This window comes from Haemaphysalis longicornis, unplaced genomic scaffold (assembly GCF_048455015.1).
Source record: "Haemaphysalis longicornis isolate Haplotype H1 unplaced genomic scaffold, Haemaphysalis longicornis Haplotype H1 scaffold_4, whole genome shotgun sequence".
NCBI classification, from domain to species: Eukaryota; Metazoa; Arthropoda; class Arachnida; order Ixodida; family Ixodidae; genus Haemaphysalis; species Haemaphysalis longicornis.
The window spans coordinates 180,478,729-180,505,092 of record NW_027526361.1 but is presented as its reverse complement, the minus strand read 5'-3'; the positions used below and the strand labels follow the sequence as shown (position 1 = coordinate 180,505,092).

Sequence of the window (26,364 nt, the reverse complement as noted above, 5' to 3'; positions counted from 1 at the left end):
ACATTGTAGCAGCACTGCCAAAGACGACGAAGAACCTATATAGCATCGAAGGAACCGATCTTGGCGCTCGCAAGCAACTCGTTAAAGTCGGTCTATGACGAGCTTCTTGAGGAATTCCCGTTACTTCTGTGGCCTGCCAACTTCCTCTTCTTCGTCCGACATGACGTAACTCACCACATTGTCACTACTGGACCACCTATTCACGCTCGAGCTCGTCGCCTGACCGCTAAAAGATCGCACGTGGTGAGTTCGAACACATGCTTGAGCTCGCGATTGTTCGACCGTCGTCAAGCACTTACGCATCCCCGCTGCATATGGTGTCAAAGCCGGACGCTACCCATTGGTCCACCTCCCTTCCGTTGGTTCTTCTAGGTCTGCGTGCTACTTTGAAGCAGGATCTACCCTGCACGCCCGCAGAGATGGTCTTTGGTGTGCCTCTACGCCTGCCAGGAGAGTTTTTTACTGCTTCAGAATCATCACCGTGGTATGACCCCACCGACTACGGGACCAAACTGCAAGATTCGTTTCGCTCAGTTCGTGCACCTGCATCACACTGCCAGCAACGTGCGAATCTCCATGTGCCCATCGAGCTGGCGACGTCCCCCTAAGTTTTCGTCCACCGCGACATGATGCGGAAACCACTTCAACGCCCTTACGACGGACCCTACCGCGTCATTCCCCGTGCTGATAAGCATTTCACCATGGACTTTGGTGGCAGACAGGGCAGTATTTCTGTTGATCGCCTCAAGCCAGCCTTCATTGAGCAGCCGCCTTCTGCACAACCAGACTAATCTCCAATGCTAATTGCGGTTCACCCTCCTCAGCCACCCCAGTTGCAACAGCCACCAAAACCCACAAGACGGCCCGCAAACGTACCCTTCCAGATTACTCCACGGCTCCGCCACTGCCTCCTGTAGCCGCACTTAGGGCCCCTAAATTTTAGGGACCTTAGCCGCACTGCTGAACACGAAGAAGAACCACTCTGAGGCTCGCTGCGCGAACCCCATGGCGTGCAACAAGTGCTCCCAGAAACTCCGAGCGTACGCCCAGGCATAGCTGCTGCTGGCCCGTCAGCTCCTGACTTGTGTTCTAAATGTATGCGTGTTTCTGTGGCTCGGCATTTTCATTGGCTCGTGCTGCCACTACATGCTCTCCCACTGTTCACGGGAAGGGTTGGGAACGGGGTGAGGTCGGGGTTTCGGTCGCACTCCCAAACGATTTGATAGAGTGTGCCTGAATTGACGCTAAAAGCCCCCTCCGGGCAATGTTGTGTACGGAATAGATGATTTAGTCGTGCTGGGTTTGGAAACGTGTTTGAATTCGTAGTATGTGTTTTCCTGCCTTTTAGATAATTAGATAATCTGGGTTGAGCGGGATGAAATGTCCTCCTACCTAAGCTATAATATTGTTTCTTTGTAAGTCTCAATCGGCATTGGACTGGGCTCCTTTGCTGAGGCCCGGTTGGTGAGAGCGCTGGCCATTGTATGGGCTGTGCCGTTGCCAGGGAGATCGGAGTAGACAGCGGTCCACAAGATTCTGACCACATAAGAGGGATAGGTTTTGCTCAGGAGGCGCCGTGCTGTTGGAGAAACTGCGCCAGCCGTGTAGCTTCTGTATGCCGCTTGACAATCGGAGATTACTGTAATCGTGGTGGTTTGGGGTATAGCCAAGGCGATCGCCACTTCTTCGCTTCCTGGATGGAGCCGGTATTGATTGTGAGACCGGTGGGTGGTTCATCCGTTGAGGTGACCACTGCAACCGCTGCTCCTTGGTGTCGCTGGTATGGGGTGTCCTCAGTGTACACTGCTCTGGAGTGTTCGCGATGCCGTTTTTCGATTGCCGCGGCTCTGGCTTTTCTCTTCCCGTCATGATGGTCTGGGTGCATATTTTCTGGGAGGTTGGAGACATAGATGTTATTTGTAATTTCTGGCGGAAATGTCTGTGGTTGCTCTCGCTCCTGAGACTGCCATTTATATGTTGCCAGCCGTAATCACCCCGCAGGGGACAAGCCTAATCGCAGATTGTGGCTGTGTGGCTCAGTATAAGTTCTTCGGCCGTGTTGTGAAGGCCGAGACTGAGCAGACGGGCTTCATCGTGTGTCTGCGTGTGCCTGCGTGCGCGCGTGTGCACGTGCGCACGCACTTCGAAGGACAAGTATGTTCAGCTGTGGCAGCCGAGGTCCCAAGGTAGTGGCCGCACGTTCCTGTCTGAACAGGACTTCTTAGACGGTTGGCACTTGAGGGGAATTTTGAGAGGCTCGTTCTATACAAGGCTGATTTCGTGGCGAATTGGCGCCAACGAGTTGAAAGTGCGATAGTTGTATTCTTCTGCCGTTTGAGAATCGATATCGAGTTCATCCGCCGTAAAAACGCCCTCCAGCTCCTCGCTAATTTTAAACAGCTACGCTTGAGCTTGGTGCTGGTGCGTTTGCAGAAAAATACCAAGCACACGTGAGCGTGCGTCTCGTGAGGAGCGCCCATTGTCGTCCATGCTTGCACGTGGGCTTGCGTCGCGTGAGATTTCCGCAAAAAATACCAAGAAAGCATACCGAGCACACGTGAGCGTGTGCCCCGTGAGGAGCGCCCGGCGTCGGGCAGCTCCACCGTCGTGGCGTGATCTCTGGCGTGCTCTTCTCCTCGCCAGTTCACGTGCGTTCGCGTCTAAAGTGTAGAGCACGAACGGCGGTTTCGCGAAGCAGGTTGCCGCGTTTTCCAACGTGTGCTAATGCGAGTCCACTTTGCAAGAGATGTGAACGGCCGCAGACAAAACGATCCGGGCCTGCCAGGCATGCAGAACTTTCAGCGGCAAGTTCGGAAATTCATGTCAGCTGCTACAACCAGGTCTCCGATGAAGGGAGAGGGGCCGCCAGCTCAGCTGTTTCTCCAGTCTTGCACTAGTAGTGCAAGCTGCTCCAATTTTTTAAAAGCTCGGCGTGGTTGGCCAAAAGGCGATCCTTCAAACCAGTGACATTGGCGGTGTCCTCGCATCAGAGAGCGAACTTCCTTGCTAAGCCTCGTATTTTTAGCTCTTCGCGGAGAGAGCCTGCTCTTGAGGCGCTCCATTGCGTCGAAGGCTGCAGCTGATCGCCTCCCCGCCAGTGACGTTCCAGAGCCACTCCGTGAAACGATTCCTCTCCGACTCACGGCGAAGTGTATGAGAAACAGACCCTTCGTATCCCGCGCAGATGGCAGTCGTTGCGGCACAGGATTTCGCCACCAAATGTTAAAAACGGTCGGGCAAAGAGAAGTGGAGCAGGAGCCCACCGTTACGGACCGCTGCTGCTGCTTCTTCTCTTTACTTCTCTACCTCTTTCATACAATCATGATCGCTGAAAAGATTCCCACCGCCCCACAAATCCGCCCCTGTTTGTGCAGGACCCATCGTAACACTTGTATCAGCCGTGGTTATCCGTCCTTACTTTTAACTATACAGCGCAAACAACGCAAACTCGATTATGGGAACGTCCGACACGAGTCGGACTTCCCGGAAGAGAGAGAGAGAGGAGCCCTTGATGAAGTGTTGTGTGGCTTCAGGTTGTGCCAGCCGGTGGCTGCGCTAGCTCAGCTGGCGAAGGCGGTTTCCAGCACCTTTTCCCACTGCTCGTGACAGCTAAATTGGAAAGGGGTATACGGGGCGTCTCCACAGCATTTGGAGAGAGAGAGAGAGAGAGAGAGAGAGAGAGAGAGAGAGAGAGAGAGAGAGAGAGAGAGAGAGAGAGAGAGAGAGAGAGAGAGAGAGAGAGAGAGAGAGAGAGCGAGAGAGAGAGAGAGAGAGCGAGAGAGAGAGTTGCTTTATTGGAAGAGAAACGAAGGTCGACTCAGCCGATAACTGCCTCTCGGGTTGAAGGCACCTCAATCAAGACTAAGTCTACGAGGAGGATAGATAGGAAAGAGTGTGGACAGACAAAAAAATTAAAGCCGTTCCACTCAATGTGAGCAGCTGTCGGAAGTGCAGAGCAGTGATTCGCCATAAGGGGCTGTAGCGCTGTTCTTCGCTCGCTGTTACCACGATATGCAATTCCACTTTCCCGCCTTCGCAGTGCTCGCGCGCTCCCTGCCTGAAACTGCGCCAGCGGGAATTCTGTTCTCTTCGTGCTTTTCTCCCCGCACATGCCGGCGTTGCACTGCGACATTTTGCGTTTACTATCGTAAAAACCAGCCAAACGGGCGTCCTTAACTAAATGAACGTGGGAGCTCGGTTAATTATATTTTCCCTGAAATGTACCAATAGTTTGCGCTAGACAACGGGAAGATGCATGACAAGCGCTAGCATTTAACGAGTTTCGAACGCTTATGACTATATAACCGCTTGGCTATCGAATCATCTGGGGTACGCCGCGAACAACCGCGTTACCCCGGGACGCCGCCTTGGTGCTCCATATACTTGGGTCGAGCGAGCGAGCGAGCGAGCTAGAACGACAAGGCGAGCGCCTAAAGTGCTCTGCACTTATAAAGATAGAAAGGGAGAAGACGGTTCACACGCCGCGCAGCATGGACAGCACTGGCGGCCGGTCCGAGAGTCCCGTGTTCTTTAAAAAGTCCAGCAGGGCACGCAACGCCCTTTCGCGATTTGATGTGTGACATTCCGGGAACAGCAGGTTTGATGAGGTGCTTTAAGACAGTCCCAGTTTCGCATATGACGCTCTCAGCGCTGATCGAGCCAGCGAACGTTGTGGACACTCGCACAGTGCCTGCGCGAGCGTCTCTATTGCAGGACAGTGTGGGCAGGCGAGTAGACTAGCCATGCCAAGCCAAGCCAAGGGCAGCGAGGCCTCCGCACGCCGGGAATTCTGGAGAGGATGAGGGGTGAATAGTTTTTCGGAATTGGGGTAGCTGTGTGGAGAAGACGCTGTGTGTGTCATAAGGAACGGGTGAGTTGGGTTGGGGTGGAAGGTATCTGAGGCGGGCAGGGTGGTCACGGGTGCTGATCGTTGCACTTACCGACCCCAGTAACCCTACACTCAACTCCCTGACCGTTAATACACTCCGCTCAACCACGGCGTGGGCGCCAGCCATTGCGTTACGAGTTTCGCATAAGGCAACCCCACCAATCATGCTGTCCGATTCTAAAACCCCCAATCGATATTTCGTTAGCAGCCTTCTCTCACCTTCCATTTTCTGCAACAAAATCTACCCAACTCGTACAAGAACTTATCTGATTCCGAATTCTCTAAAAGGACGGCCGCAAATTGAAAGCACGTGGTACTGATATGCAAATGCTCGTATTCTGCGGTTTGGGAGTCCTGTGGCCGGTCGGGAAACTAGAAATTACTTTGCGGGAGCTTCTCTGAAAAACCGGGCCATCACCACTAACGGGAAGTGAAACCTGGGGAGTGGCGAAGCACGCAGTGTATGAGTGTATTCTTGTCGCCTTGGAGTTTTGCCCACTGAGATAACACCTTTGGGGGTAGGATTATACGTACAGCTTCGTTGTAAAAGTCTAGTGTCTTTGAAGCACGAAGCGTTCTAGCGCGAGCCGTTGCAAAACGAGTGCTCCGGTGTGTTCATTTAGTACACGTTTTTGCCCATGGAGATGAGACGTTCTAGTGCGAGACGTTGGAAAACGAGTGGCCCGGTGTTTTAGTACCGTGACTACATGAGACGCCGACAGCCCGAGCCCAGAAGGTGCTTCGCCCCTAAAATATAATATCACCGCGTGAATTTTTTCGCCTGTTCATTTTCGACCATTTCGTCGTCTTTGATGCCATCTTCCAGTCATTTTGTGGGCACACATTTGGCCATGGTGCCGGATTTTGGATGATAAGGCATCGCGTAAATTATGTTTTATCATTGCACGCTTTGCCACACACTTAAGGCATTCACAGCGCGTCCACAATAATGGGACAAAGCATCGCAGTAGACTAAAATGTGCGATATCCACAGACAAATGAGTTACGAGAGTTGCACGCCGTACCCAGTCCGAGCTTGAGCCCGTGCGGCGACGCGAGCTTCTCGGCCAGCTTGCCGCACAGCATGTCGGCCCCGGTCTCGTCCGTCTCGGCCCACGCCAGGATGTCCAGGCAGGTGGCCACCGTCTGGACGCTGCTCCGGAAACGATGCACGCACGCACGCCGATGCGCCTTCTGCTCCGCTTCGCTCGCGTCGTACGCCTTCAACTGCAGCGGCCAAAGTGAGGAAAAAATGAGTGCGCTGCACTGCCTCGACTAACGTAGTGCGCTGGGACTGTTGGCGAATAGAGGGTAAAAAATCAACTGCCCCTCCGTCAAAACAACGATAGGGGAACGCGAAGCTTTCCAAATTTGAAATGCGTTCAGGAGAGGAGTGAGACAGAGCGGCGAAGAGCGTGATGAATGGTAGCAGTGAGTGGATAACGGCGCCACAGCCCATTGTGGCGAATCACTGCCCTGCACTTCCGACAGCTTTCACGTGAGTGGAACGGCTTTAATTTTGTATAACCTTCCCGGCTGGCACTCGGTGTAGCGCCCGGGCGGCCATCGCTGCCACGGCGAAGGTCGCGTCCTACGCGATTGTAGGGTGCCGCGGCGTACTAGGTGTCGACGGTGCGGACGCACTGAGGGCGTTCGTGTGAGCGTTCGTACGCGAATCTTGTGGGACCCACTGGCACCGACATGGCTGTTGAGCATTTTATGGACGTCACGGAGGGTGAGGATCCGGAAGCCCGGAAGCAGGGGGTGGGGGGTGGGGGGGGTGACACCTTTTCCGCGGAGCAGAAGCCAGGTTTTAGGGGACCTGTGAAAAGACGGTGGCGCAAACTAGCTACTTGGAGGTGACCGGGAACCCGGTCTCGGAACCATTCCACGTCGACGTTGCCGAGAGTGGCGCCAACGAACCGCCGATGAAGACGACGCCAGGGCTTCGTTCGACGTAGCGGCCGGAGGTAAACGTCTCGTTGGAGCGCACGACGGCAGAGGCGGCGGGGGTGTCCCAGAACACTTCGGTGATTCGGTGACCCGGGGACCAAAGGCGTCGCCTGGCGACGCGCTGGACGGGAAAGGTAAGCGTCACGCCCCCGGTTTCCAAACAGAGAATTTCTTCTCTTGAGTCCCTGATCTTTAGCGACCCTAAACGTGCGAGGCTTGGCCACTAAGAGAAGACACAGCCAGGTGAACCGCGTTTTGACAGGCCCGGACGTAGGCGTTTTAGCGGTTTAGGAGTGGGTAGGGAGGAGGAGACCAAGGACATCCTGCGACGTTCTCGTCGCGGTATTTCTTGTGGTAGCACCGAAAGTTGGGCGAGTTGGTAAATCATCTTGAAAAAACACACAGCGCGCAAAACAACAGGACGAAAGACGGAGGGAAGTACAACACAAGCGCTGACTCTCAACTAGTTTTTAATAGAAACCTAAAGAATATATACACGCAAGTGTGCACATGCGCAGAAGAACAACATACGATTAAAGTGACACATCACACCGTACTAAGCTAAAAGATTAAATAACAAGCACACATTCCAACTTAAAAGACGCACGTGCCGAGTAAATGACATTTCAGGCAAGCACATGCGCAACTATCTTTGCTTCCTTTTCGTGGAGCTTGATGTAAGTCTGGCTGACGCAGTCATCTTGATAGAGGTTAATGTAGAAGGCCTCCACTATTTCCCGAACCTCCAGATTTCTGTGCTCGAAGAGCACTACGGTATCAGCGAAAAGAGGTTCACATCCACGCGTTTCACACTTTTTACAATGTGCGGGCAGATTTGCATACGTGCAGTTTTTCATTGTTCCTGCGTGCTCTCCTAGTCTGATATTCAGGCAACGCCCCGTCTGCCCCACATACACTCTTTTGCAGGACAGCGGAATGCGGTACACAACACCTAATTTGCAAGGCACAACGGCTCGCTTGTGATTGACACCGCACGTGTTCTGGCTGATACCAAGTGGACGACTCTTGTTCACCATGGAACACAGCCTGCCTATTTTGTTCTTTGCCGAGAAGATGACCTCTACACCATATCTTGACCCGACATTTTTCAGCCCGTGTGCCAACTTGTGCATGTAAGGCATGACGGCTCGTTTTTTCCCCCGTTCTTTTTCCTTCTGTACCTCGTTTCTTCCGTGCTTAAACTTTCGGACTAAGGTCTGACACACCGAAATTACAATATGGTTTGGAAATTCTGCTGCCTGAAGGCGGCTTATCTGATCACCAAAGCTTTTTTCCGCAGTATGGTGGCATGACTTTTTTAATGCTGATCCGAGGGTAGACATCGCGATGCCTCTTTTTACTATTTTCGAATGCCCGGACGCATAATTAAGAAGCGGCATAGCCGACCTATGATTGTACTTCCAGCAAGTGTGGTGCTCTGCAAAATTTATGGCTAGATCTGGAAACTGTAAGCTACTTTCTGCGGGAAGCTCTTTGGTGAACTTCAATCCCATACCGTGGTTTTCGAACGCCTTTACGATACCTTTACATTTCATTGATGCTTCCTTCCGGTGCACAAAAACCAAATAATCGTCTACGTATCTTGCGACACGGACCACCTTGCCTCCAAGCACCTTCTCCAGGTTAACATCAACTTTCTCCAGAAAAATGTTGCTAAGAACTGGTGCGACCCTCGAACCAATACAGACGCCTGAATTTTGAAGGAGCACCTTTTGCTCCCATTTGGTAAACGTCGATCGTAAAGGCGTTCGAAAACCACGGTATGGGACTGAAGTTCACCAAGAGCTTCCCGCAGAAAGTAGCTTACAGTTTCCAGATCTAGCCATAAATTTTGCAGGGAACCACACTTGCTGGAAGTACAATCGTAGGTCGGCTATGCCGCTTCTTAATTATGCGTCCGGGCATTCGAAAATAGTAAAAAGAGGCATCGCGATGTCTACCCTCGGATCAGCATTAAAAAAGTCATGCCACCATACTGCGGAAAAAAGCTTTGGTGATCAGATAAGCCGCCTTCAGGCAGCAGAATTTCCAAACCATATTGTAATTTCGGTGTGTCAGACCTTAGCCCGAAAGTTTAAGCACGGAAGAAACGAGGTACAGAAGGAAAAAGAACGGGGGAAAAAACGAGCCGTCATGCCTTACATGCACAAGTTGGCACACGGGCTGAAAAATGTCGGGTCAAGATATGGTGTAGAGGCATCTTCTCGGCAAAGAACAAAATAGGCAGGCTGTGTTCCATGGTGAACAAGAGTCGTCCACTTGGTATCAGCCAGAACACGTGCGGTGTCAATCACAAGCGAGCCGTTGTGCCTTGCAAATTAGGTGTTGTGTACCGCATTCCGCTGTCCTGCAAAAGAGTGTATGTGGGGCAGACGGGGCGTTGCCTGAATATCAGACTAGGAGAGCACGCAGGAACAATGAAAAACTGCACGTATGCAAATCTGCCCGCACATTGTAAAAAGTGTGAAACGCGTGGATGTGAACCTCTTTTCGCTGATACCGTAGTGCTCTTCGAGCACAGAAATCTGGAGGTTCGGGAAATAGTGGAGGCCTTCTACATTAACCTCTATCAAGATGACTGCGTCAGCCAGACTTCCATCAAGCTCCACGAAAAGGAAGCAAAGATAGTTGCGCATGTGCTTGCCTGAAATGTCATTTACTCGGCACGTGCGTCTTTTAAGTTGGAATGTGTGCTTGTTATTTAATCTTTTAGCGTATTACGGTGTGATGTGTCACTTTAATCGTATGTTGTTCTTCTGCGCATGTGCACACTTGCGTGTATATATTCTTTAGGTTTCTATTAAAAACTAGTTGAGAGTCAGCGCTTGTGTTGTACTTCCCTCCGTCTTTCGTCCTGTTGTTTTGCGCGCTGTGTGTGTTTCTTTCAAGATTTCTCGTGGGCCGGTTAGCTGCAAACATAAAAAGGGATACTAATATCACTTCACTGGGTGCGGCGAAAAAGCAGCGCACGCCAGTCACGAACGCGCTGGCGCGCGAGTGACCGACCTGTCGCACTCTTGGCAGCGACCGGCGCCTATAACAACCAGAGTGCGCGCAGTACCTACAGTAGTACGCACTGGGGCTTTTATGTTTACCTGTACTTTGGCAACTTCCACTGTTTAACCCACCATTCTTACAGCTATAAAATGAATATTCGATACAATTAATCGAAAATAGCTCAATAACGCCATTGATATTCCTTGTTGGTATTCTATAATGTACAGTTCAGCTCTATTTTTGCGCTGAACTGTACATAATGAAAATAGCTCCTCCTGCAAGCTTATGAGCCCTACCTAAAGGGCGTTTGCTTCTGCCGGCCTCATCCGTTCGCACAGCTGTACATATTACGTTATAGGTTCTGTTGCGGGAAATGAGCTAGTGGGTCGCATGGCCATTCCGTTTTTTCCTAATTATGTAGCTTATTTGAGCGAAGTTTACGTTAAGAGTGGTGTCAATATGATTCTAACGAAGTAATCTTTCGAATGAACCAAACGTGCGTTTTGTCTGCATGGCTCCTTTAAACCGCAGCGTTCGTCGGCAACGCAGAAGGCACTGCGAATGTCGCTAAGGCGGATATTCCCTCCACCGATTTCGCAAAGCAAAAAAATGTATGATGTATTAGGGGCTGAAGTCGTTCTTTGTTACATTACGGAGGGCGCGCAGACCTCATCGAGTGCGTTCATCGCCCCTGCATCACCGCACCGTAGTTGTAATTGAGCAGGCGACTTCATGTCGCACCATCCGCTGGTTGCCGACGATGTGGAACTTTCCGAAGCCACGGCGTGGCTACTCGCCTGGATCTCCTTCTGTCCCGAGGCGAACAAGTGCTTGGCCAACTTCTGGACGTCCCTGGCCTGGCGGCTCACGAGCGGCGACGACGCCTTCATGCACTCCCTCTCGAATAGAGAGTAGCCACTGAGCAGCTCGTGCAGCAGCGACGTCCACACTCTCTTGAGGACCTCGCCGAAGGACCGGTACGGGTTCACCGACAGCAGGCCGCTGTCCTGGGCTTCCAGGGCGCACGAGTCCAGGAACTCGATCATGCCGTCCGACAGCATGCGGTCCGCGTGCCACAGGATCGTCTGCGGAAACGTCGAACACGCGAGGACACACGAACTGAACATCTGGATGCTCCGTGAAGGGATCGTGATCATCGTTAACGCGAAATGTTAAACGCGCTTCGCTGGCCCAGAGGATCACGCGTTTTGACTCGTCACAACAAATCGTGAGTTCGATCACTGGACGCAGGTGCTCTATTTCCGATTTCCGGTAATTTTAAGATCGTCCGGGCTTGCAAAAGATGAAATCGTTCCTGTTGGCGACCTGTCTACGACCACTAAATGTCCGGCTCTAAAGGCAAGCTGTTTCTTGGAATATGGCTTGTATTCGGCGCTGTAAACGCACATTGGACTGTGATGTGCACAAAAATGGGAACTGAATCCGAACTTGAGCAGACCTGTTTTTGAATACCATTTCTAGTAAACATTTACTAGTACATACAGGTTACGGCTTATGAGACCTATTGGAGTAGCCGATAACATAACGTAATTTTAAAAACTAGCGCGATAAGCGGTATGCGTACAGAAAGGAAAGCAGGCAATCACAAACACCAAGAAGACATAGGGCACAAGTTCGTTATTTTAATCCGAAAGCAGTAGTTACTGGGTGGGCAAAAATATCCGGCCTCACTGGCATGCAGACACAAAATAGTCGAATGGTAAACGAATAGAACACAGTTCATAGAATGCTCCGACTGGCGCCAATTTTGCTATAAAAACCTACTGTAATCAATGTTAAACAATTGAGTGTTAAAATAATTAGTTAATTTTGGGCCATCCTCAATGCCATCGCAACTGGTTGAAGGTACACCCGACTGTCGGTGGACCGAAATAACCTGTTGTGCCTTCTATTTATGCACGTGTGTGTGGGGTGTGCATGAGTAACCTGGGAACGCCAGGTAAAGAAGTATCTATTACAGGAGCAGCAGTATGTTATACCGCTACATATCCTATTTTCTGGCTAAGCGAACGCGGCTACGTGCCGAGTCACAGTAACAGAACTTGGGAAGACGCTAAGGGAACGGATTTATGATAATGATGGGACACGTTCGGAAATTTGACACTAGTTCTTTCGAAATCACTACTTGATGAGAACAACTTAGGGACCCTCGCAATGTTTTTTAACACGAAAGTGTTTTATTCCGGGATACACGAAGGTTGCACATAAGTCATATTCATCGCGGAAGTGACGCCAGAATGGAGCAAGCAGCCTGTAAAGGGTGCACCGCTGCTCACAGTGTCTTCTTGCGGGGAAGCAACCTTTAGTACTTAAGAGTACTTTATACTAACGGTTGTTCGTTTTCGGGGTTTATGTTTTAACACGAAAGGGTTTTATGCCGGGTGTTATATAAGTGTTATGTGTTTTATTATCAAGGTTTCACTGACGTCATATCCGTCACGGGAATGACATCAGTACACCGTTGCCGAAGCGACCCGTCAGCAGGACGTCGCTCGCTGAGCACATCCACAAGGCAGCCGCCGACCTGCAAATCATGCTCAGCTGCAGAATTCGCTGCACATTTCATTTTCGTGTTTTTTCCGGTTCCTGTGAAAGAGGAGTCAGCCACGGTTTTTTTTCTTGTGAAAATCGAAATTTTGAAAACTGATCGAAAGTAGAAAAAAATTTACGCATCTCCACGAAGTGAATCATGACGAGTGGGCGAAGCACTGGGGATCTTTTTTACCGTAAATCACCCGTGCGAGTGCTTATTGCTGCTAAAACGATTCCAGATTCAATCCATTTCAATCCAACTCCAATTCAACCCAATCCAATTCAATGCTCCTTGCGCATATGCAGCATGGCTCTTCAGGAGCACTATCTCCCCTCTCTCTATCTCTCTAATTTTTTTTCAGCCTTTTATTTTGTTCTTGTTAACCTTTCGTGATACCTTTGTTCACAGATTATTCGATTTACACGGTGCTGTGTGTCTCTCTATCTATCTCTGTCTAACCTTTTGTGAACCTTTTTTTCACAGATGTTTCCATTTACACGGTGCTATGCGTCTCTATCGCCCCTCTCTACCTCTCCAACCTTTTGTGAACATTTTATTTTGTTCTTGTTAAACTTTTGTGAACCTTTTTGTTAACAGATGTTTCGATTTACACGGTGCTGTGCCGTGAGCACGGACGCCGGACGGCCAAGCCTCGGCCTTAAGGTGCTTCCCCTCTAAAATTGGTTCTAATCCACGCTGTGAACGTGGTTGGAATAGGAAGCAGTAAACGACAAGCAACGATTACCCACGCGACATCACTTGAATTCACACACGTGGCTCTACAAAGAGTGAAACCAGAGACTCTGGCAGCCGTTACATGACTTTCGCGGGAGCGGCGTCCGAACGTAGTAGTGACGTAGAAATAAGACAGAGAAGAGCGTCTGGTGAAGGTTAAAGAGGAGGGCGGCACACGGGGCTAGGGCGTCAACTCTCACTGCATCTCCCACTCACTCTTGTTTCATGCGTCGCCGCCAGAGTGCCCTCCCTGCCCTCCCACTCCCCAGACGCTGTTCCGTTCGCCGCTAATCGAAACCACGTGAATGCCGTTATCATACATTATGCGCTTTCCACTCCACACGAGGGCTCTTAGCGCAGGGGGTAGACCCGCCGCTGTAGTCGTTGAGTACACCGTCTGTCTCCCCGTCTCCTCGTGTGGGCGCAGCTGAGTCTAAGATGACTGGCTCTCGCTTCGTTCCTCTATGCGGTCCAGGTTCGATACCTGGCGGTGCCAGTAATTTTTCATTTGGCCTGAGAGCTTTCTTCTGACGGGGACACGAACATTTCCTTGGCTGGTTAGAGGTATACTGTTTCGCAGTAAAACATGCGCCCGGGAGTGTTTCGAACAACCCACACCTTTGTGTTAAGCGGCAGACAAATGTGCGTCCGAGTGATTCGGTTTTCGACGCGGGAGAGCAAAGCAGCCCTGACCCTCGCGGGAGTGGCCGACCTGGGGATGCAGTCAAACCATTTCACGGCGTAAACGCATACGCAGATGCGTCTTTTTCGCTTATGTGTTTCGCTGTTTTTTACGCCTAATATTTTTTACCATTTCAGCCACTGGCGGCGCGACTGAAGCATCCGCCACTTTTTGGTGCGTTTACGCAGGGGCCGTTCCATCCTTCGCAAAAGGGAGCTTGATAGTCAGCGCCGTTACGAAAATTTGCGCTGAGGATGACCTTATTTTTAGTCCCCAGGCCGTGAGACCAGAGTCCAAGATTTGCCAGGAGTGGTGGACTAGGGGGTAAAAATGACGATCCGGTTTCCCTTCCCGAACTGAAGCGCCCCAAAGGCTCGCGCTCTTTCCGTACCTGTATCTTGTCCGGCGAGAACCTGCCGTGGTCCTTGCGAATAAAGTCTCGCCGCTCCCTGCTAAAGCGCGTATGGCTGAAGCACGTGCCGACCGTGCCAAGGAAGAAGGCTGACGCGTTAAACGTCACTGGCGTGACGGCGGTGCCGTACGCTACCAGCGACTTCCGGTGATCCCGCGACTGCGGGCCCAGGGAGGAGATCCTGACCATCCAGTAGTCGACCATGGCCCGGCGAGGCACCAGGATCGGGTTGTACACTTCTGCCTGCTTCTGCTTTCTCCTGAGGTAGCCCTCGGCGTCCAGCTCGTTCTCGAAGCAGTCCACTTTCTCCGGTGGTGGGAAGAGGCGACAGATAAGGGAGGGTCGCTCGAAGCTGGCGCGACCGAGAGCCCGGCACGTACCCAACACGAGTGGCACGACTATGGTGGCCATCTGGAAGGAGAGTGAGTACTTCAGTTGCAACCTGAACTAAAACCAACGATCACGAGATAAGCAGAACAGTTGGAACACAGAAAATAACGAAACATTTGGTGGTTGATCTTCCCAATGCGTGAATGCCCCTCGTCCCAACTCCGGGCCTGGTGCGCTCCCCTTGCGCACCTCTCGAACACCGTGTGAACCGTCCTTTTTGCAGCGTAATGGATGCATTTTGCTGCCCTCCTTGTTGACCAGTATCGACATTTAGTTGCCGCCGTTCCCATTCCATACCCTCTTGCGTCTAATCTTTCTGCATTTCTGCACGCAAATCGCCTCCCCTCATTTTGCAGCATGAGCTACACTGGCCGAGGGTGAACAGTTTCGCGTGGCTCCTGGAGAGCCGTGCTGCGCATGCGCGAGGAGCAGTGACGTCACATGGTGCACAGGTGGCGCGCCGACGCCGCGCGCCTCGCCGGTCTGCGCATTCCAGAGGAGTGACGTCATAGCCGCGGCAGACGCACTGGCCCCGGCGCGTCCCCAGCTGTGCGCCTCCGTTGCGCAGTAGTCAAGTCTGACGCTGCGCCGGAGCCGCTTGATAGCGCGTCTCGTTTCGCATAGGTATCAGTGGGGGTATACAGTATACATATAGCGGGGCGTTTCCTAGACAACCAGGTAAGCTAAGCATAACAAGCTGAACCTTAGCTCATGCTACGCATGTCCTGGCATAGCCGAGCTATTTCGATGGGATGCCGGGTGCATCAGGCGGGAAGGACACGCTCTGCCGCCGCATTCCGAACAACTCGGTCGGCAGCTGCGCGACGGCAGCGCCACCGCTACCAGGCCGGCGTGACGTCACCTCTCGCCAAGCGCGCCTTCCTTCTTTCTCTGCAGTCAGCGGACGGATAGCGCAAATTTCTGCCGACATCGCTCACATGTTGCTCACGCAATAATAAAGCAATTACTCATAGCGCAAGCATTAGAAGGGTCCAGCACTAGAAATGTGTGCGTACTCTGTAGGCAGGGAAAGAGTTACACACGTACAGAGTAGCACGTTCGCACGGTGTTGCTTTGAACAACACGTTATAACCGGAAATGTATGCTGCTTTTCAAACGTATTGGGTGGTCGGCACAGCCAAACTGCCTGTAATTTCTATCAGTTTGGAAGCTGAGAGGAACACACGCTGTATATACCGTACGTGCACCTCATCAAGGAGCACCTTGTCTATCCAGTAGGTTAGCGGGTACGTGACATAAGGTTTGCAGAGAAATGGGTTTCATAAATATTCCGCAACAATTGTTGCGGGCTAGCAAAATGGGCATGGTACTTTTTTATCTATTGATAGCCTGCACAATTTGGGGGAACATTCAGCACACCACGGCACGACCACAGCTTTTTAACTCTACGCATTCGTCGTAGAAAGATTTTCCAAGTAAACTCCCTCCCTGACAACTTATGCCGCGTGTCACGCCCAGTGGCCACTGCCCAACCGAGCGGGACGCGGGTGCACTTGCCCTGACGTTGAGGGCTCTGGCAGTGCTGGAAGGCTCGATGCTCGCCAAGAACACGGCCCGTGCACTCGTGCAGATGCGCACGAGGGAGCCGAGGAACTCGAGCTGGCAGTCGACGATCTCCTCGGCGAGCTCCTCGCGGTGGTAGGCCACGTCGGACAGCACCGTGTGCAGCAGGAAGCAGAAGCGCTCGCGCACGGGCACCTGGTCCTCTGGGTCGTACTTGACCTCCTCGACGAAGCTCGCCCGCAGCAGGCCTCGCATGAGCTTGAGCAGGTAGGGCACGATGCGCTCGCGGTGCTGGAAGCCGGAGTCGAGCAGGTACACGCTCAGCGACACCACGGCGTCCTGACCCCTCTGGTCGATGCGGAACACGCCGCGGGACACCTCCCACGGGCAGCTGTCCATCAGTCTGGCCACCTGCGCGGCACAATTATGCACGCGGGAATTGTTCACAAGGTAACTTAAGCGTGATTTAAACGCTAGTTTATCCAAATAATTAGCGATGGCTTAGCTCGGCTATGGCAGGATATACGTAGCGTGAGCTAAGGTTCAGCAATCCAATCCCGTCCAGTCCGGTCTATTCCAGTCCAGTCATTGCTCCTCGCGCATGCGCAGCCCGGCTTTCCAGGAGCCACGCGAAACGGCTTTCGAGCGGCTCCGGCGCAGCGTCAGACTTTGCTACTGCGCAACGCAGGCGCACAGCTGAGCACGCGCCGGTTGCAGTGCGTCTGCCACGGCTATGACGTCAGTCAGACCGGCGAATGTGCAGACCCAGTTCTCTACACACCCGTACTCCAATTTGATGGGATTTCCAATCCAATCCAATACAATCCAATTTCTTGCGCAGCGCGGCCCTTCGGGGTCCACGCGAAACTGCTCAGTCTCGGCCAGTGAAGCTTACCCTAGAAAATATTTTCTCGAATGTCCGTACGTTTTCTCCCACTACCCTCATCCTTTACGTCCTTTTGTTCCTCAACATGCAGACACCCTTGTATTCCCCTCTCCTTTTCCCAACTTGGGCCATCTTTAAGACAAAGGCCTCCAGTGCCCCATTCTGCGAAAAAGCAACGTTGTTGCTGTACAGTCAAGAAAATGGACGCCACCGTAAGGAGTAACGAAATCAACATTTGTGTGATGCAACAGGATTGGAAGCCAGGTCTTCACAGTAGTTGCCCGATGCACTACTGACTGCGCCATACCAGCAAGTTGCGACCGGGGGAACAAAAGTGTGCATCGTTGTTTTTTTCTCTTTCTTGCTGCCACATACGCACTTGGGGGATAGGCCAGGAATCGGGAGCTTCGAGGAGGAATGCACGCACTGCATAATAGGACTTGATTGCTGGCTAGTTGGTTCATGATGTACGAAGGAATAAGTTTGCGCAAAGGACGAGGAAGAAGATAGAGCAGAGGAGACGAGCGTTTTGCATGAAATAACAGCACATTATTTATTTATTATTTATTTATTTATTTATTTATTTATTTATTTATTTATTTATTTATTTATTTATTTATTTATTTATTTATTTATTTATTTATTTATTTATTTATTTATTTATTTATTTATTTATTTATTTATTTATTTATTTATTTATTTATTTATTTATTTATTTATTTATTTATTTATTTATTTATTTATTTATTTATTTATTTATTTATTTATTTATTTATTTATTTATTTATTTATGTTACCCCTAAAGACCCTCCAGAAGAAGGTATTACACAGGGGTGGGGGCAATGCAGCATGGTGTGAAAACAACGACAAAAAAACAGTACTGCAAGATACAAAACAACCTGGCCACCGCAACAAAGAGCAAACCATGGATACGGGCAGCAATTGCATGGCGTTATACAATAGTTGAAAAAGAGAAACAAAAAGCAAAACCACAAAAGCAACAGCAAGGGAAAAAAAAATTAGTCACCGTAGTGCGCATGAGCCCTGAAAACTTAGCCGAGTCCAGTGGCCGAGTCTTTCTCGGTGGCAATCAGATTCAGTGCGGGTGAACTGTTCCACTCAATAATAGTGCGCGGGATGAATGACTGTGCTGAGCGAAGTGAGCGAGATAGCGGGCTCTTAACTTTGTTAGCAGGATCACGGCGTGGAAAGATGGAACAGGGGGGTTCAAAAAACTGTCATGTAATGACGGGTGATTGTAAACTTTGTGGAAAAGTGATAAGCGCGCATATTTCCGACGAAGGGCCAAATCCTCTAGCTCAGCACGGCCTTTTAGGTTAGTGATGCTGGAATATGAAGAATAATCTGAGTAAATGAAACGAGGAGCACGGTTTTGCAAGGATTCAATATTTGATACGATGAAGGCTTGATGAGGGTCCCAAATGGCACTGGCGTATTCTATTTTAGGGCGAATTGAAGTGGTAAAAGCAAGCTTTTTAACTGCGACAGAGCCTGTTTAAGATTTTGTTTCAATAACCCGAGAGACCGGTTAGCAGCTGCAAGAGTGAGTTACATACGTTGGTGCCATGATAGAACCGATTGAAAGTGTAGGCCGAGGTACTTGTAGGTAGATGTTAACTCAAGTGTCATAATATTCAACGAGTATTGACTAGGAATACGGGTAGCAGCGTTAGTAACGGACATAAACTGTGTTTTACAAATATTTAACGACATAAGCCAAGTTGAACACCAATGATTAATTTAGTTAAACTCAGATTGCAAAGCTAACCGGTCGGAATTAGAAGAAATATTACGGTATATTACGCAGTCGTCCGCAAAAAGTCGAACGCGTGAAGATAAAGAATTCGGTAGATCATTGATATAAACGAGGAAGAGTAGAGGACCAAGAACACTTCCTTGGGGTGTTCTTGGTCCTCCTCCTATATATACCTCCTACCGGTATCGCCCGCAATCCTACCAACAGCCGCACCACCTAATTCGGCGTAACAAGAATCACAAGTGAAATACAACAAACAAAATAATTTGATAAAACGGGCTAAACAAACAGTACGCCCCAGATAACAGATCCAACTTTGGGAGTATACACGTCTTCTCGAAATTAAATTGGAAGATGAAAGAATAAAATCAGAGCCAAAAGGGCATGAAACCACTAAAAATATGATGATAACTGGGGTGGGGGAATCGAAGTGATGAACAACACACAGGGTGCTGCTCCAAGATTTAAGAGAAGCATAAAACAGATCAAACTTAGATAATAGACACTGCTTTTAAAATCAACACGGGTCAAACCTAAAACCAAAGATGAGAGAATAAAATCAAAATCAGACCTAAAAAGGCATAAAATTCACAACACTATGAATTTGAAATGTAAAGATTGCGGAATAATGCTGCCGCGGGAGACGTGCACATGATGGCACGAAAAACCCCGATCCTAGGGAAAATTTCACGTAAGGCTGTCGGCAATGGTCTAATTAGGGTCGCATCATGGCGGCGATCAGAGCAGTCAGTTGATTTCACCCAACTGGACCAACCGCTTCCGCTCTCTGACGAGCCAGAGTCATAGTTAATTATTGAGAGCGACGCTGGCTGGTCAGTGAGGGGAAGCGGTTTGTCTGGTTGGGTAAAATCAAGACAGACTGATCAGTTGCAGTGGCGAAACGACACCAGCGAGGATTGCTGTGCCGGAAGGGAGCGGCCTGTCTTGATTTTCCCCCAACCGGCCAAACCGCTTCCCCTCACTGACTTGCCTGAGTCATTGTTAACTAACACTGACTCTGGCTAGTCAGTGAGTGGAAGCGGTTTGGCCAGTTGGGTAAAATCAACACAGACTGCGCCCATCACCACCATGATGCGACACCATTTAGAACATTGCCAGGCTGTCTCTTGCGTACTTAATTGGCGTCGAAGGGTGAAGAAAACAAAACGAAGAAAAATACGCATATACAGCCTACCGGACTGTTCAAGAAATTCGCGCCAAAAAGCAACAACAGAAAAAAAAAATCGAAGAAAGTGATACTAATGCGATGTTGCAGCAAATAAGTCGTTAGTGAGTACTGCCACGCTTTTGCATTCAAAGCTCGTAAACAGATTCAAGTGCTCCGAGGAATTCTTTTTTCTTGTAATCCAGTTTATTCAAATCAAGTTTCCCGCCCTAGCACCTTCACTGTCTATCTTTCGTTTTTGCTGTGCTTAAAGCAGCCCAGACTGACATATTTTTTTCTGTTGGTTTTTATGTCGACTGTTTGACACTGTTTTAATTCCACCGTCCTGATCAATTGCTACCATAAAACTTTAACGCCGTTCCACTCAATGTGAAAGGTATCGGAAGTGCAGAACAGTGATTCGCCATGATGGGCTGCAGCACCGCTATCCGCTCACTGCTGCTACCCAATCCATTTCAAATTTCCCGCCTTCTCAGTGCTAGCGCGCCCCCTGCTTGAAACTGCGCCAGCGGCAGTTATGTTCTTTTTGCGCTTGCTTTAATTTGTTATGCTGGAGCTGCTTTGCGTCATTTCTAACGCGTAATTTTTTTCTTACGCAGCTAGAGCCTCCTGCGTCATTTCGAACGCGCCATTTTTCTGTCTTCCACGGCTGGAGCCTTTCTGCAAATTTCTCACCGACGCAGCCTACACACCTGAAATGCATCGTAAATAGTACGCTCCCCATTTGCCCCCAAGATGCCCATACCGTCACACAAGTACCTGAGCAAACCTTACTCATCTCGTGTGGTCATGTCCTGCTTTTGCCAAACACCCTACCTTCACGGCACCACAACTGCACCCCGATCGCCAACAACTCGACACAAAATTAACCCACTAAATAGTACTTTATTCTCTAAAGAGTGGTCTGGCACGAGTTGTCTGAGTGGATACCTCACCGGTGCTACTCACAATGAACTATTTTGCCTGGCCTACCAGTTGCGATGGGCTCATTTCAAGAGTGAAGTTGAAAAGAACTGAACCCTCAAAAGCAGGAAGAGGAAGTTGATTGATTGTAGGGTTTAACGCACCGACGCAGCACAGGCGATGAGGCGCGCCGTAGTGGAGGGCTCCGGATTAATTTTGACCACTTGGGGATCTTTAACGTGCGCCGAAATCTCGTACACACGGGCGTTTTTGCCTTTCGCCTCCATCAAAAAAGGCCGCCGCGGCCGGGAATCGAACCCGCGACCTCGTGCTCAGCAGCGCAACGCCTTAGCCACTGAGCCACCGCGGCGGGTAGGAAGAGGAAGTTACGCAGTGAAAGCCAAGAACTGTACTACTGCCCCAGTGCTTTTAGTACCCTCTCCCCTTTCTTTTTTCCTGTTTAGACCAGCGGTCTCCAGTTTCTATAAAACTTGTACTACTACTACTGCGGAATTTGAACGCGCCATTTGTTTCTTGCGTGGCGTGAGCCTTTCTGCGGCATTTCGAACGCGCGATTTCTTTCTTGCGCGGCCGCTTTTTTCGCTTACTATCGTAAAAACCAACCAAACGAGCATTCCAAACTAAATGAATGCGGGGGCTGCCGGTTATATAAACAGATTTTGCCTGAAATGTACCTGGCGTTTTTTTTTTTTTTGCGCTAAATAACGGAGAGATGTATGACAAGCGCCCGCGGTTCACGAGGTTTGAACGGTTATGACTATTTCAACCGCGTGGTTTTCGAAGCCTCAGCGTGACTCCCTGACGCCGGTACAGAAGGCTCTACTTGTGTCCGTTATCTCGCTGCGCCACCTGATTCTGGCAGTCACATCGACCGTTAGCGAGCTGAGACGTCAAGGCGAGCGCATAAAGTGCTCTACACTTCAAAACCGATACAACGTTACTGCTATTTACAGAACGCTAGCACTCTCGGTGAAATCACGCTTTGCCTCAAAAGTGCTTACGGTTTCGTTTGCGCTGAACAATGCTGAAATGTATAAGCCATTCCAGCAGTTTTACTGCTTTAAAACGGTCTTGCCCAGATACTGCGTGCTCATCAAGCGTTCCTGCACCCGCGTTTATGTTCGCTGAAACTTCGGCGTCGTCTGCACCATTTTGTGAGGGGCCTATCTCTTCCCAACAACACCCGACTCGCGACCTATTCGGTTATATAATACTTTTGTACTTCTGGCGCAGATATCGGCGATGTGGCGGAATGAGCGTATTCTCCCGCTCCTTGTACACGTACCCTCGGCGTTCAAAGTTCTGCTTGCATTGAGGGCAGGCAAAGTCTATGGGGCCAAAATTCATTTGTCACCCGCTCAGTGGTTAAGCTCAGTGTCTAAGGCGTTGTGCTGCTGAGCACGAGGACGCGGGTTCGATTCCCGACCCTGGCGGCCGCTTTTCTGATGGAGGCGAAAAGCAAAAATGCCCGCGTGCCCGAGATTTCGGCGCACGTTAAAGATCCCCAGGTCGTCAAAATTAATCCGGAGCCCTGCACTACGGCGCGCCTCACCGCCTCCGTTGCGTCGGCGCGTTAAAGCATACAATCAATCGAAATTCATTTGTAACCGTAAAGGAAATTCGAAGTAGAACGACGTAGTTTAGGCAACGAAGCGGTGTTATTCCGTTGCTTAAATTACTGTTAGGGCATGTTCTCTGCGGGGATTACGTGACCTGTTAGAGATTCAGCCCCGTGAGAGATTCTATCAGCCCTGTTAGAGATTCTGGTGGTTACTCCGCGGCAGCACTGCATACCTCCTGCCCTTTAACTTGTATGTACCTTGTTCATACCCCATGGGCAGCTTGTTCCCCAGTTCCAAGGGAATCTCGACATGCACCATTACCCGTGAATTTCCGCGAAATCTGTGTAGGCAGACTTCACAGTCGTACGCACCGGATCAGAAACGTGCACCTTATTTCGCTAGGACAAACCGCCTTGACGTACCAAGGTCGTTCGAAAAATTGTGACTACTCGCGCTCGGCATGCTAGCCTGCAGCCTACGTTTCAATCCGTGCTGTTGAGGCAGGGCACAGTTTTAGCACCCCGACTGCCAGGACCGTGTAACGCCCCGCATTTCCACAAAAATGCAGATATTGCGAAAGTTCCACCTGTAATCGCTATAATGGCATAAACAGAGTATTACTGGTCGGGCGAAATTTTGAACAAATAAACAATACGAAAAATAACAAATAATTATGGAAACTGCCGAAACGTGTAACGCCCTGCAATTCCACAACAATGCAGATTTAGGAAAGTTCCACCTGCAATTGCAAATAATGGCGTAAATGGAGATAACTGGTCGGACGTAATTTTGAAAAACTAAAAAAATAAGAAAACTATAAAAGTACGGAAAATGGCGATCCATGTAACGCGGACATTTCCCCAATAACGCAGATTTGGTTAAAGTTCTTGATTGATTGATTGATTGATTGATTGATTGATTGATTGATTGATTGATTGAAGGGGTTAACGCGCCGACGCAACGCAGGCGATGAGGCCCGCCATAGTGGAGAGCTCCGGATTAATTTTGGCCACTTGGGGATCTTTAACGTGCGTCGAAATCTCGTACACACGAGCGTTCTTGCTTTTTGCCTCCATCAGAAAAGCGGCCGCCGGTGCCGGGAATCCAACCCGCGACCTGACCTCGTGCTCAGCAGCGCAACGCCTTAGCCACTAAGCCACCGCGGCGGGTGACGTAAATGGAGATAATTGGTCGGACGAAGTTTTGAAGAACTAAAAAAAAAAAGTGTAATAAGTGCGGAAAATGTCAAAGTGTATACCGCATGGCATTTCCACAATAATGCAAATTTCGCAAAAGTTCCGACTGTAATCGTTATAATAGCGTACGTGGACATAATTGGTCGAACAAAATTTAGAAAAACCAGAAAAATATGAAAAATATAAAATAGCTAAGGAAAATGGCGAACCATGCAACGCCCTGCATTTCCACAAAATTTCAGATTTGGGAAAAGTTTTAAATGTAACGGTTGTAATAATGTAAATGGAATTAATTGGTTGGACGAAATTTAAAAAAAACTAAAAAATAAGAAAAGTATTAAAAATTACGGGAAATGTCAAAGCGTATACCGCATGGCACTTCCGCAACAATGCAGAATTCGCGAAAGGTCCGCCTGTAATCGTTTTAATTACGTACATGGGCATAATTGGTGAAACGAAAACTTGAAAAACAGAAAAAAATAATATGTAAAATAGTTACAGAAAATGGCGAACCGCGTACGCCCTGCATTTCCACAATAGTGCAGTTTTCTGAGAAGTTCTAAATGTAATCGTTGTAATAACGTAAATGGAGATGGTCGGACGAAAGAAAAATATTAAAAAAATACGGAAAATTGCTAAACGTATAACGCATGACAATTCCACAATAATGCAGATTTCACGGTAGTTCCGCCTGTAATCGATATAACAACGCAAATGGACACAATTGGTGGAACAAAACTTTGAAAAGCTAAACGAATAAGATATAAAATATTAAGGAGAAAAGGCGAACCGTGTAACATCCCGTACTACTACCATAATGAAGATTTCGCGAAAGCTTCACCTGTACTAGCTGTAATAGCGTAAATGGAGATAATTGGTCCGACAGAATTTAGAAAAAACAATTGGGTGGAAAAAACGCGCACTCAACACAGGCGACATAAGAATGCTACGCGTTAGTAGATAATTCTCTGAATTTCTGCAGATTTTTTATTGCATACACCTCCAAAGCCCCTTTTTAGTCAGGCTTCTCGCCGTAATACGTGCCTGGTAGAGCAAACGTATCAAAATAGTCCGCTTGCCATAACATGCTGTGGGCTCTCTGAAGTTCAAGGCCGAAGCTCCGTAATGTCACTGTTAGATAACCTATTCAGTGCGGATTCAGACAAAATAAGCAGCAACAATGTATTACCCGACCATAACACGATGACATTAGCGTAAGGTGTCTGCTTTCGGCTGAATTGCACAACCGTTTCCCTCTCGTAGGGTGCATTCACTCACCTTGGGCCACGGAGTCGGGTGGATGCGGGCGAGGCAGCGGGCGAGCTCCAACAGGCTGAGCCGGAAAGCGGCATGGTCCCTGTGCTGGGCCAGGTTGGCGCCTGGGGTGGCCATTCCGTGGTTGGCCTCCCAGGCTCCGCTGCCGGTGTCTACTGCCCAGTTAGTGTCTCGAAGAATGGCTGGCGGCAGGCTCGTTCCGCGCGCCCGTCACCAAGCTTCTTCTTCATCTTGTCGCACGCCAGCATTTGCCACGTCTTCTTCAGCGCGGTGATTTTGATGACGAGGAGGATGAAGATGGTGATGGGAGAGTTGGAAAACTTTCTGCCTTATCTTGTCTTTATCTCTGCTTGTTTACGACGGGTACGGGTGGGAAATAGCAAGGGAAAAATAGTGGGTTGGGATATGAAATGCAGGAGAGTTTCCCACAATGCCTTCGCCAAATTAGGTGGGAGGAGGGAGGCAGGAGAACATTTAAAGAATTTCGTCGTAATTTAGCGGGAAGGGTGTCTAGGAGAACCTGTCTTTCGGTTTGAAATCGAGGGCATGTCCAAATAATGTGTTCAGTGGTGTCCGGAATTTCACAGGGGATAGACATGCCTTGATTAGGTGACGATCGAATGAAAAAACTGTTGTCGTTTTGCATGGGAAAGGTTCGTAAGTGTCATTAGCTGTCTTAGGCGGACTTGTTGAGAGCGAGAATAGGATTTGGGAATGGGAGTGTGGTTGACCAGGGACGCGAGAAAGTCTTTCCGTTGCTGTTTGATGGCGGTCCGGTGCTCGTCAGGGTCATAATTGGAGTCCGAAGGCGTACAGCTGGCTTGGGGCACGGTTGTGAACGATGCACGTGTCGCCAAATGGGCTGCCTCATTTCCGGGGATTCCGGCATGGCCGGGCACCCACGTGATGGTGACGTCGATGTTCTGTTGACATCGATGTTCTCTTGAGTTCTTCGATCTTCTTAACTCGTAGGCTGTATGATAGTTGTTAGAGCCTACGAACTTATCGCTACGCCTAAGGGGGTCTGATGCACTAGCAAGAGACCCCGGGTGTTTTTTCTACATTTCAATAAACGTTGAAAAACAATCTCTGCTTGTCAGGTCCAATTGTTGGCTTGATGGTGCACACCTAGAATCCGGTCTGGCATGCATGTAGGATATACCTTTTGGTCTTCGATGGTGAAGCAGAATTGTTGGATTGTAGGGTCTTGCGAATCGCCCCTCTTCATAAACAGTAGTTCTGTCTTCTGAGGTGTGTCAAATATGACACACTATGCGGTAAGGGGTTAATGCTTTTCGGGTTCGTGCAGCGACAAAAGCTCCCGCCAGGGGCGCCGCCATTCGCATTGGGGCCACAAGCTACCGCCAGTGGTAGAATTATATGCCCACCGCTGCCCAAGTCT

The 26,364-nt window shown here is 49.6% G+C and overlaps 1 protein-coding gene across 1 annotated transcript in view; it reads right to left on the bottom strand.

The window, feature by feature from the left end:
* Positions 1–25,079, bottom strand: part of LOC144180124 (phosphatidylinositol 4-kinase alpha-like) — a 59,311-nt gene extending 34,232 nt beyond the window's left edge. Inside the window, exons 1-5 of the mRNA XM_077708518.1 lie at positions 24,966–25,079; positions 16,151–16,567; positions 14,222–14,653; positions 10,657–10,944; positions 5,914–6,115 (exon numbers count right to left, since the gene is read on the bottom strand). Of these exons, the coding sequence (XP_077564644.1) occupies positions 5,914–6,115; positions 10,657–10,944; positions 14,222–14,653; positions 16,151–16,567; positions 24,966–25,079 (1,453 nt within the window). The remainder of the gene's footprint in view (positions 1–5,913; positions 6,116–10,656; positions 10,945–14,221; positions 14,654–16,150; positions 16,568–24,965) is intronic.
* Between the last annotated feature and the right edge of the window lie 1,285 nt (positions 25,080–26,364).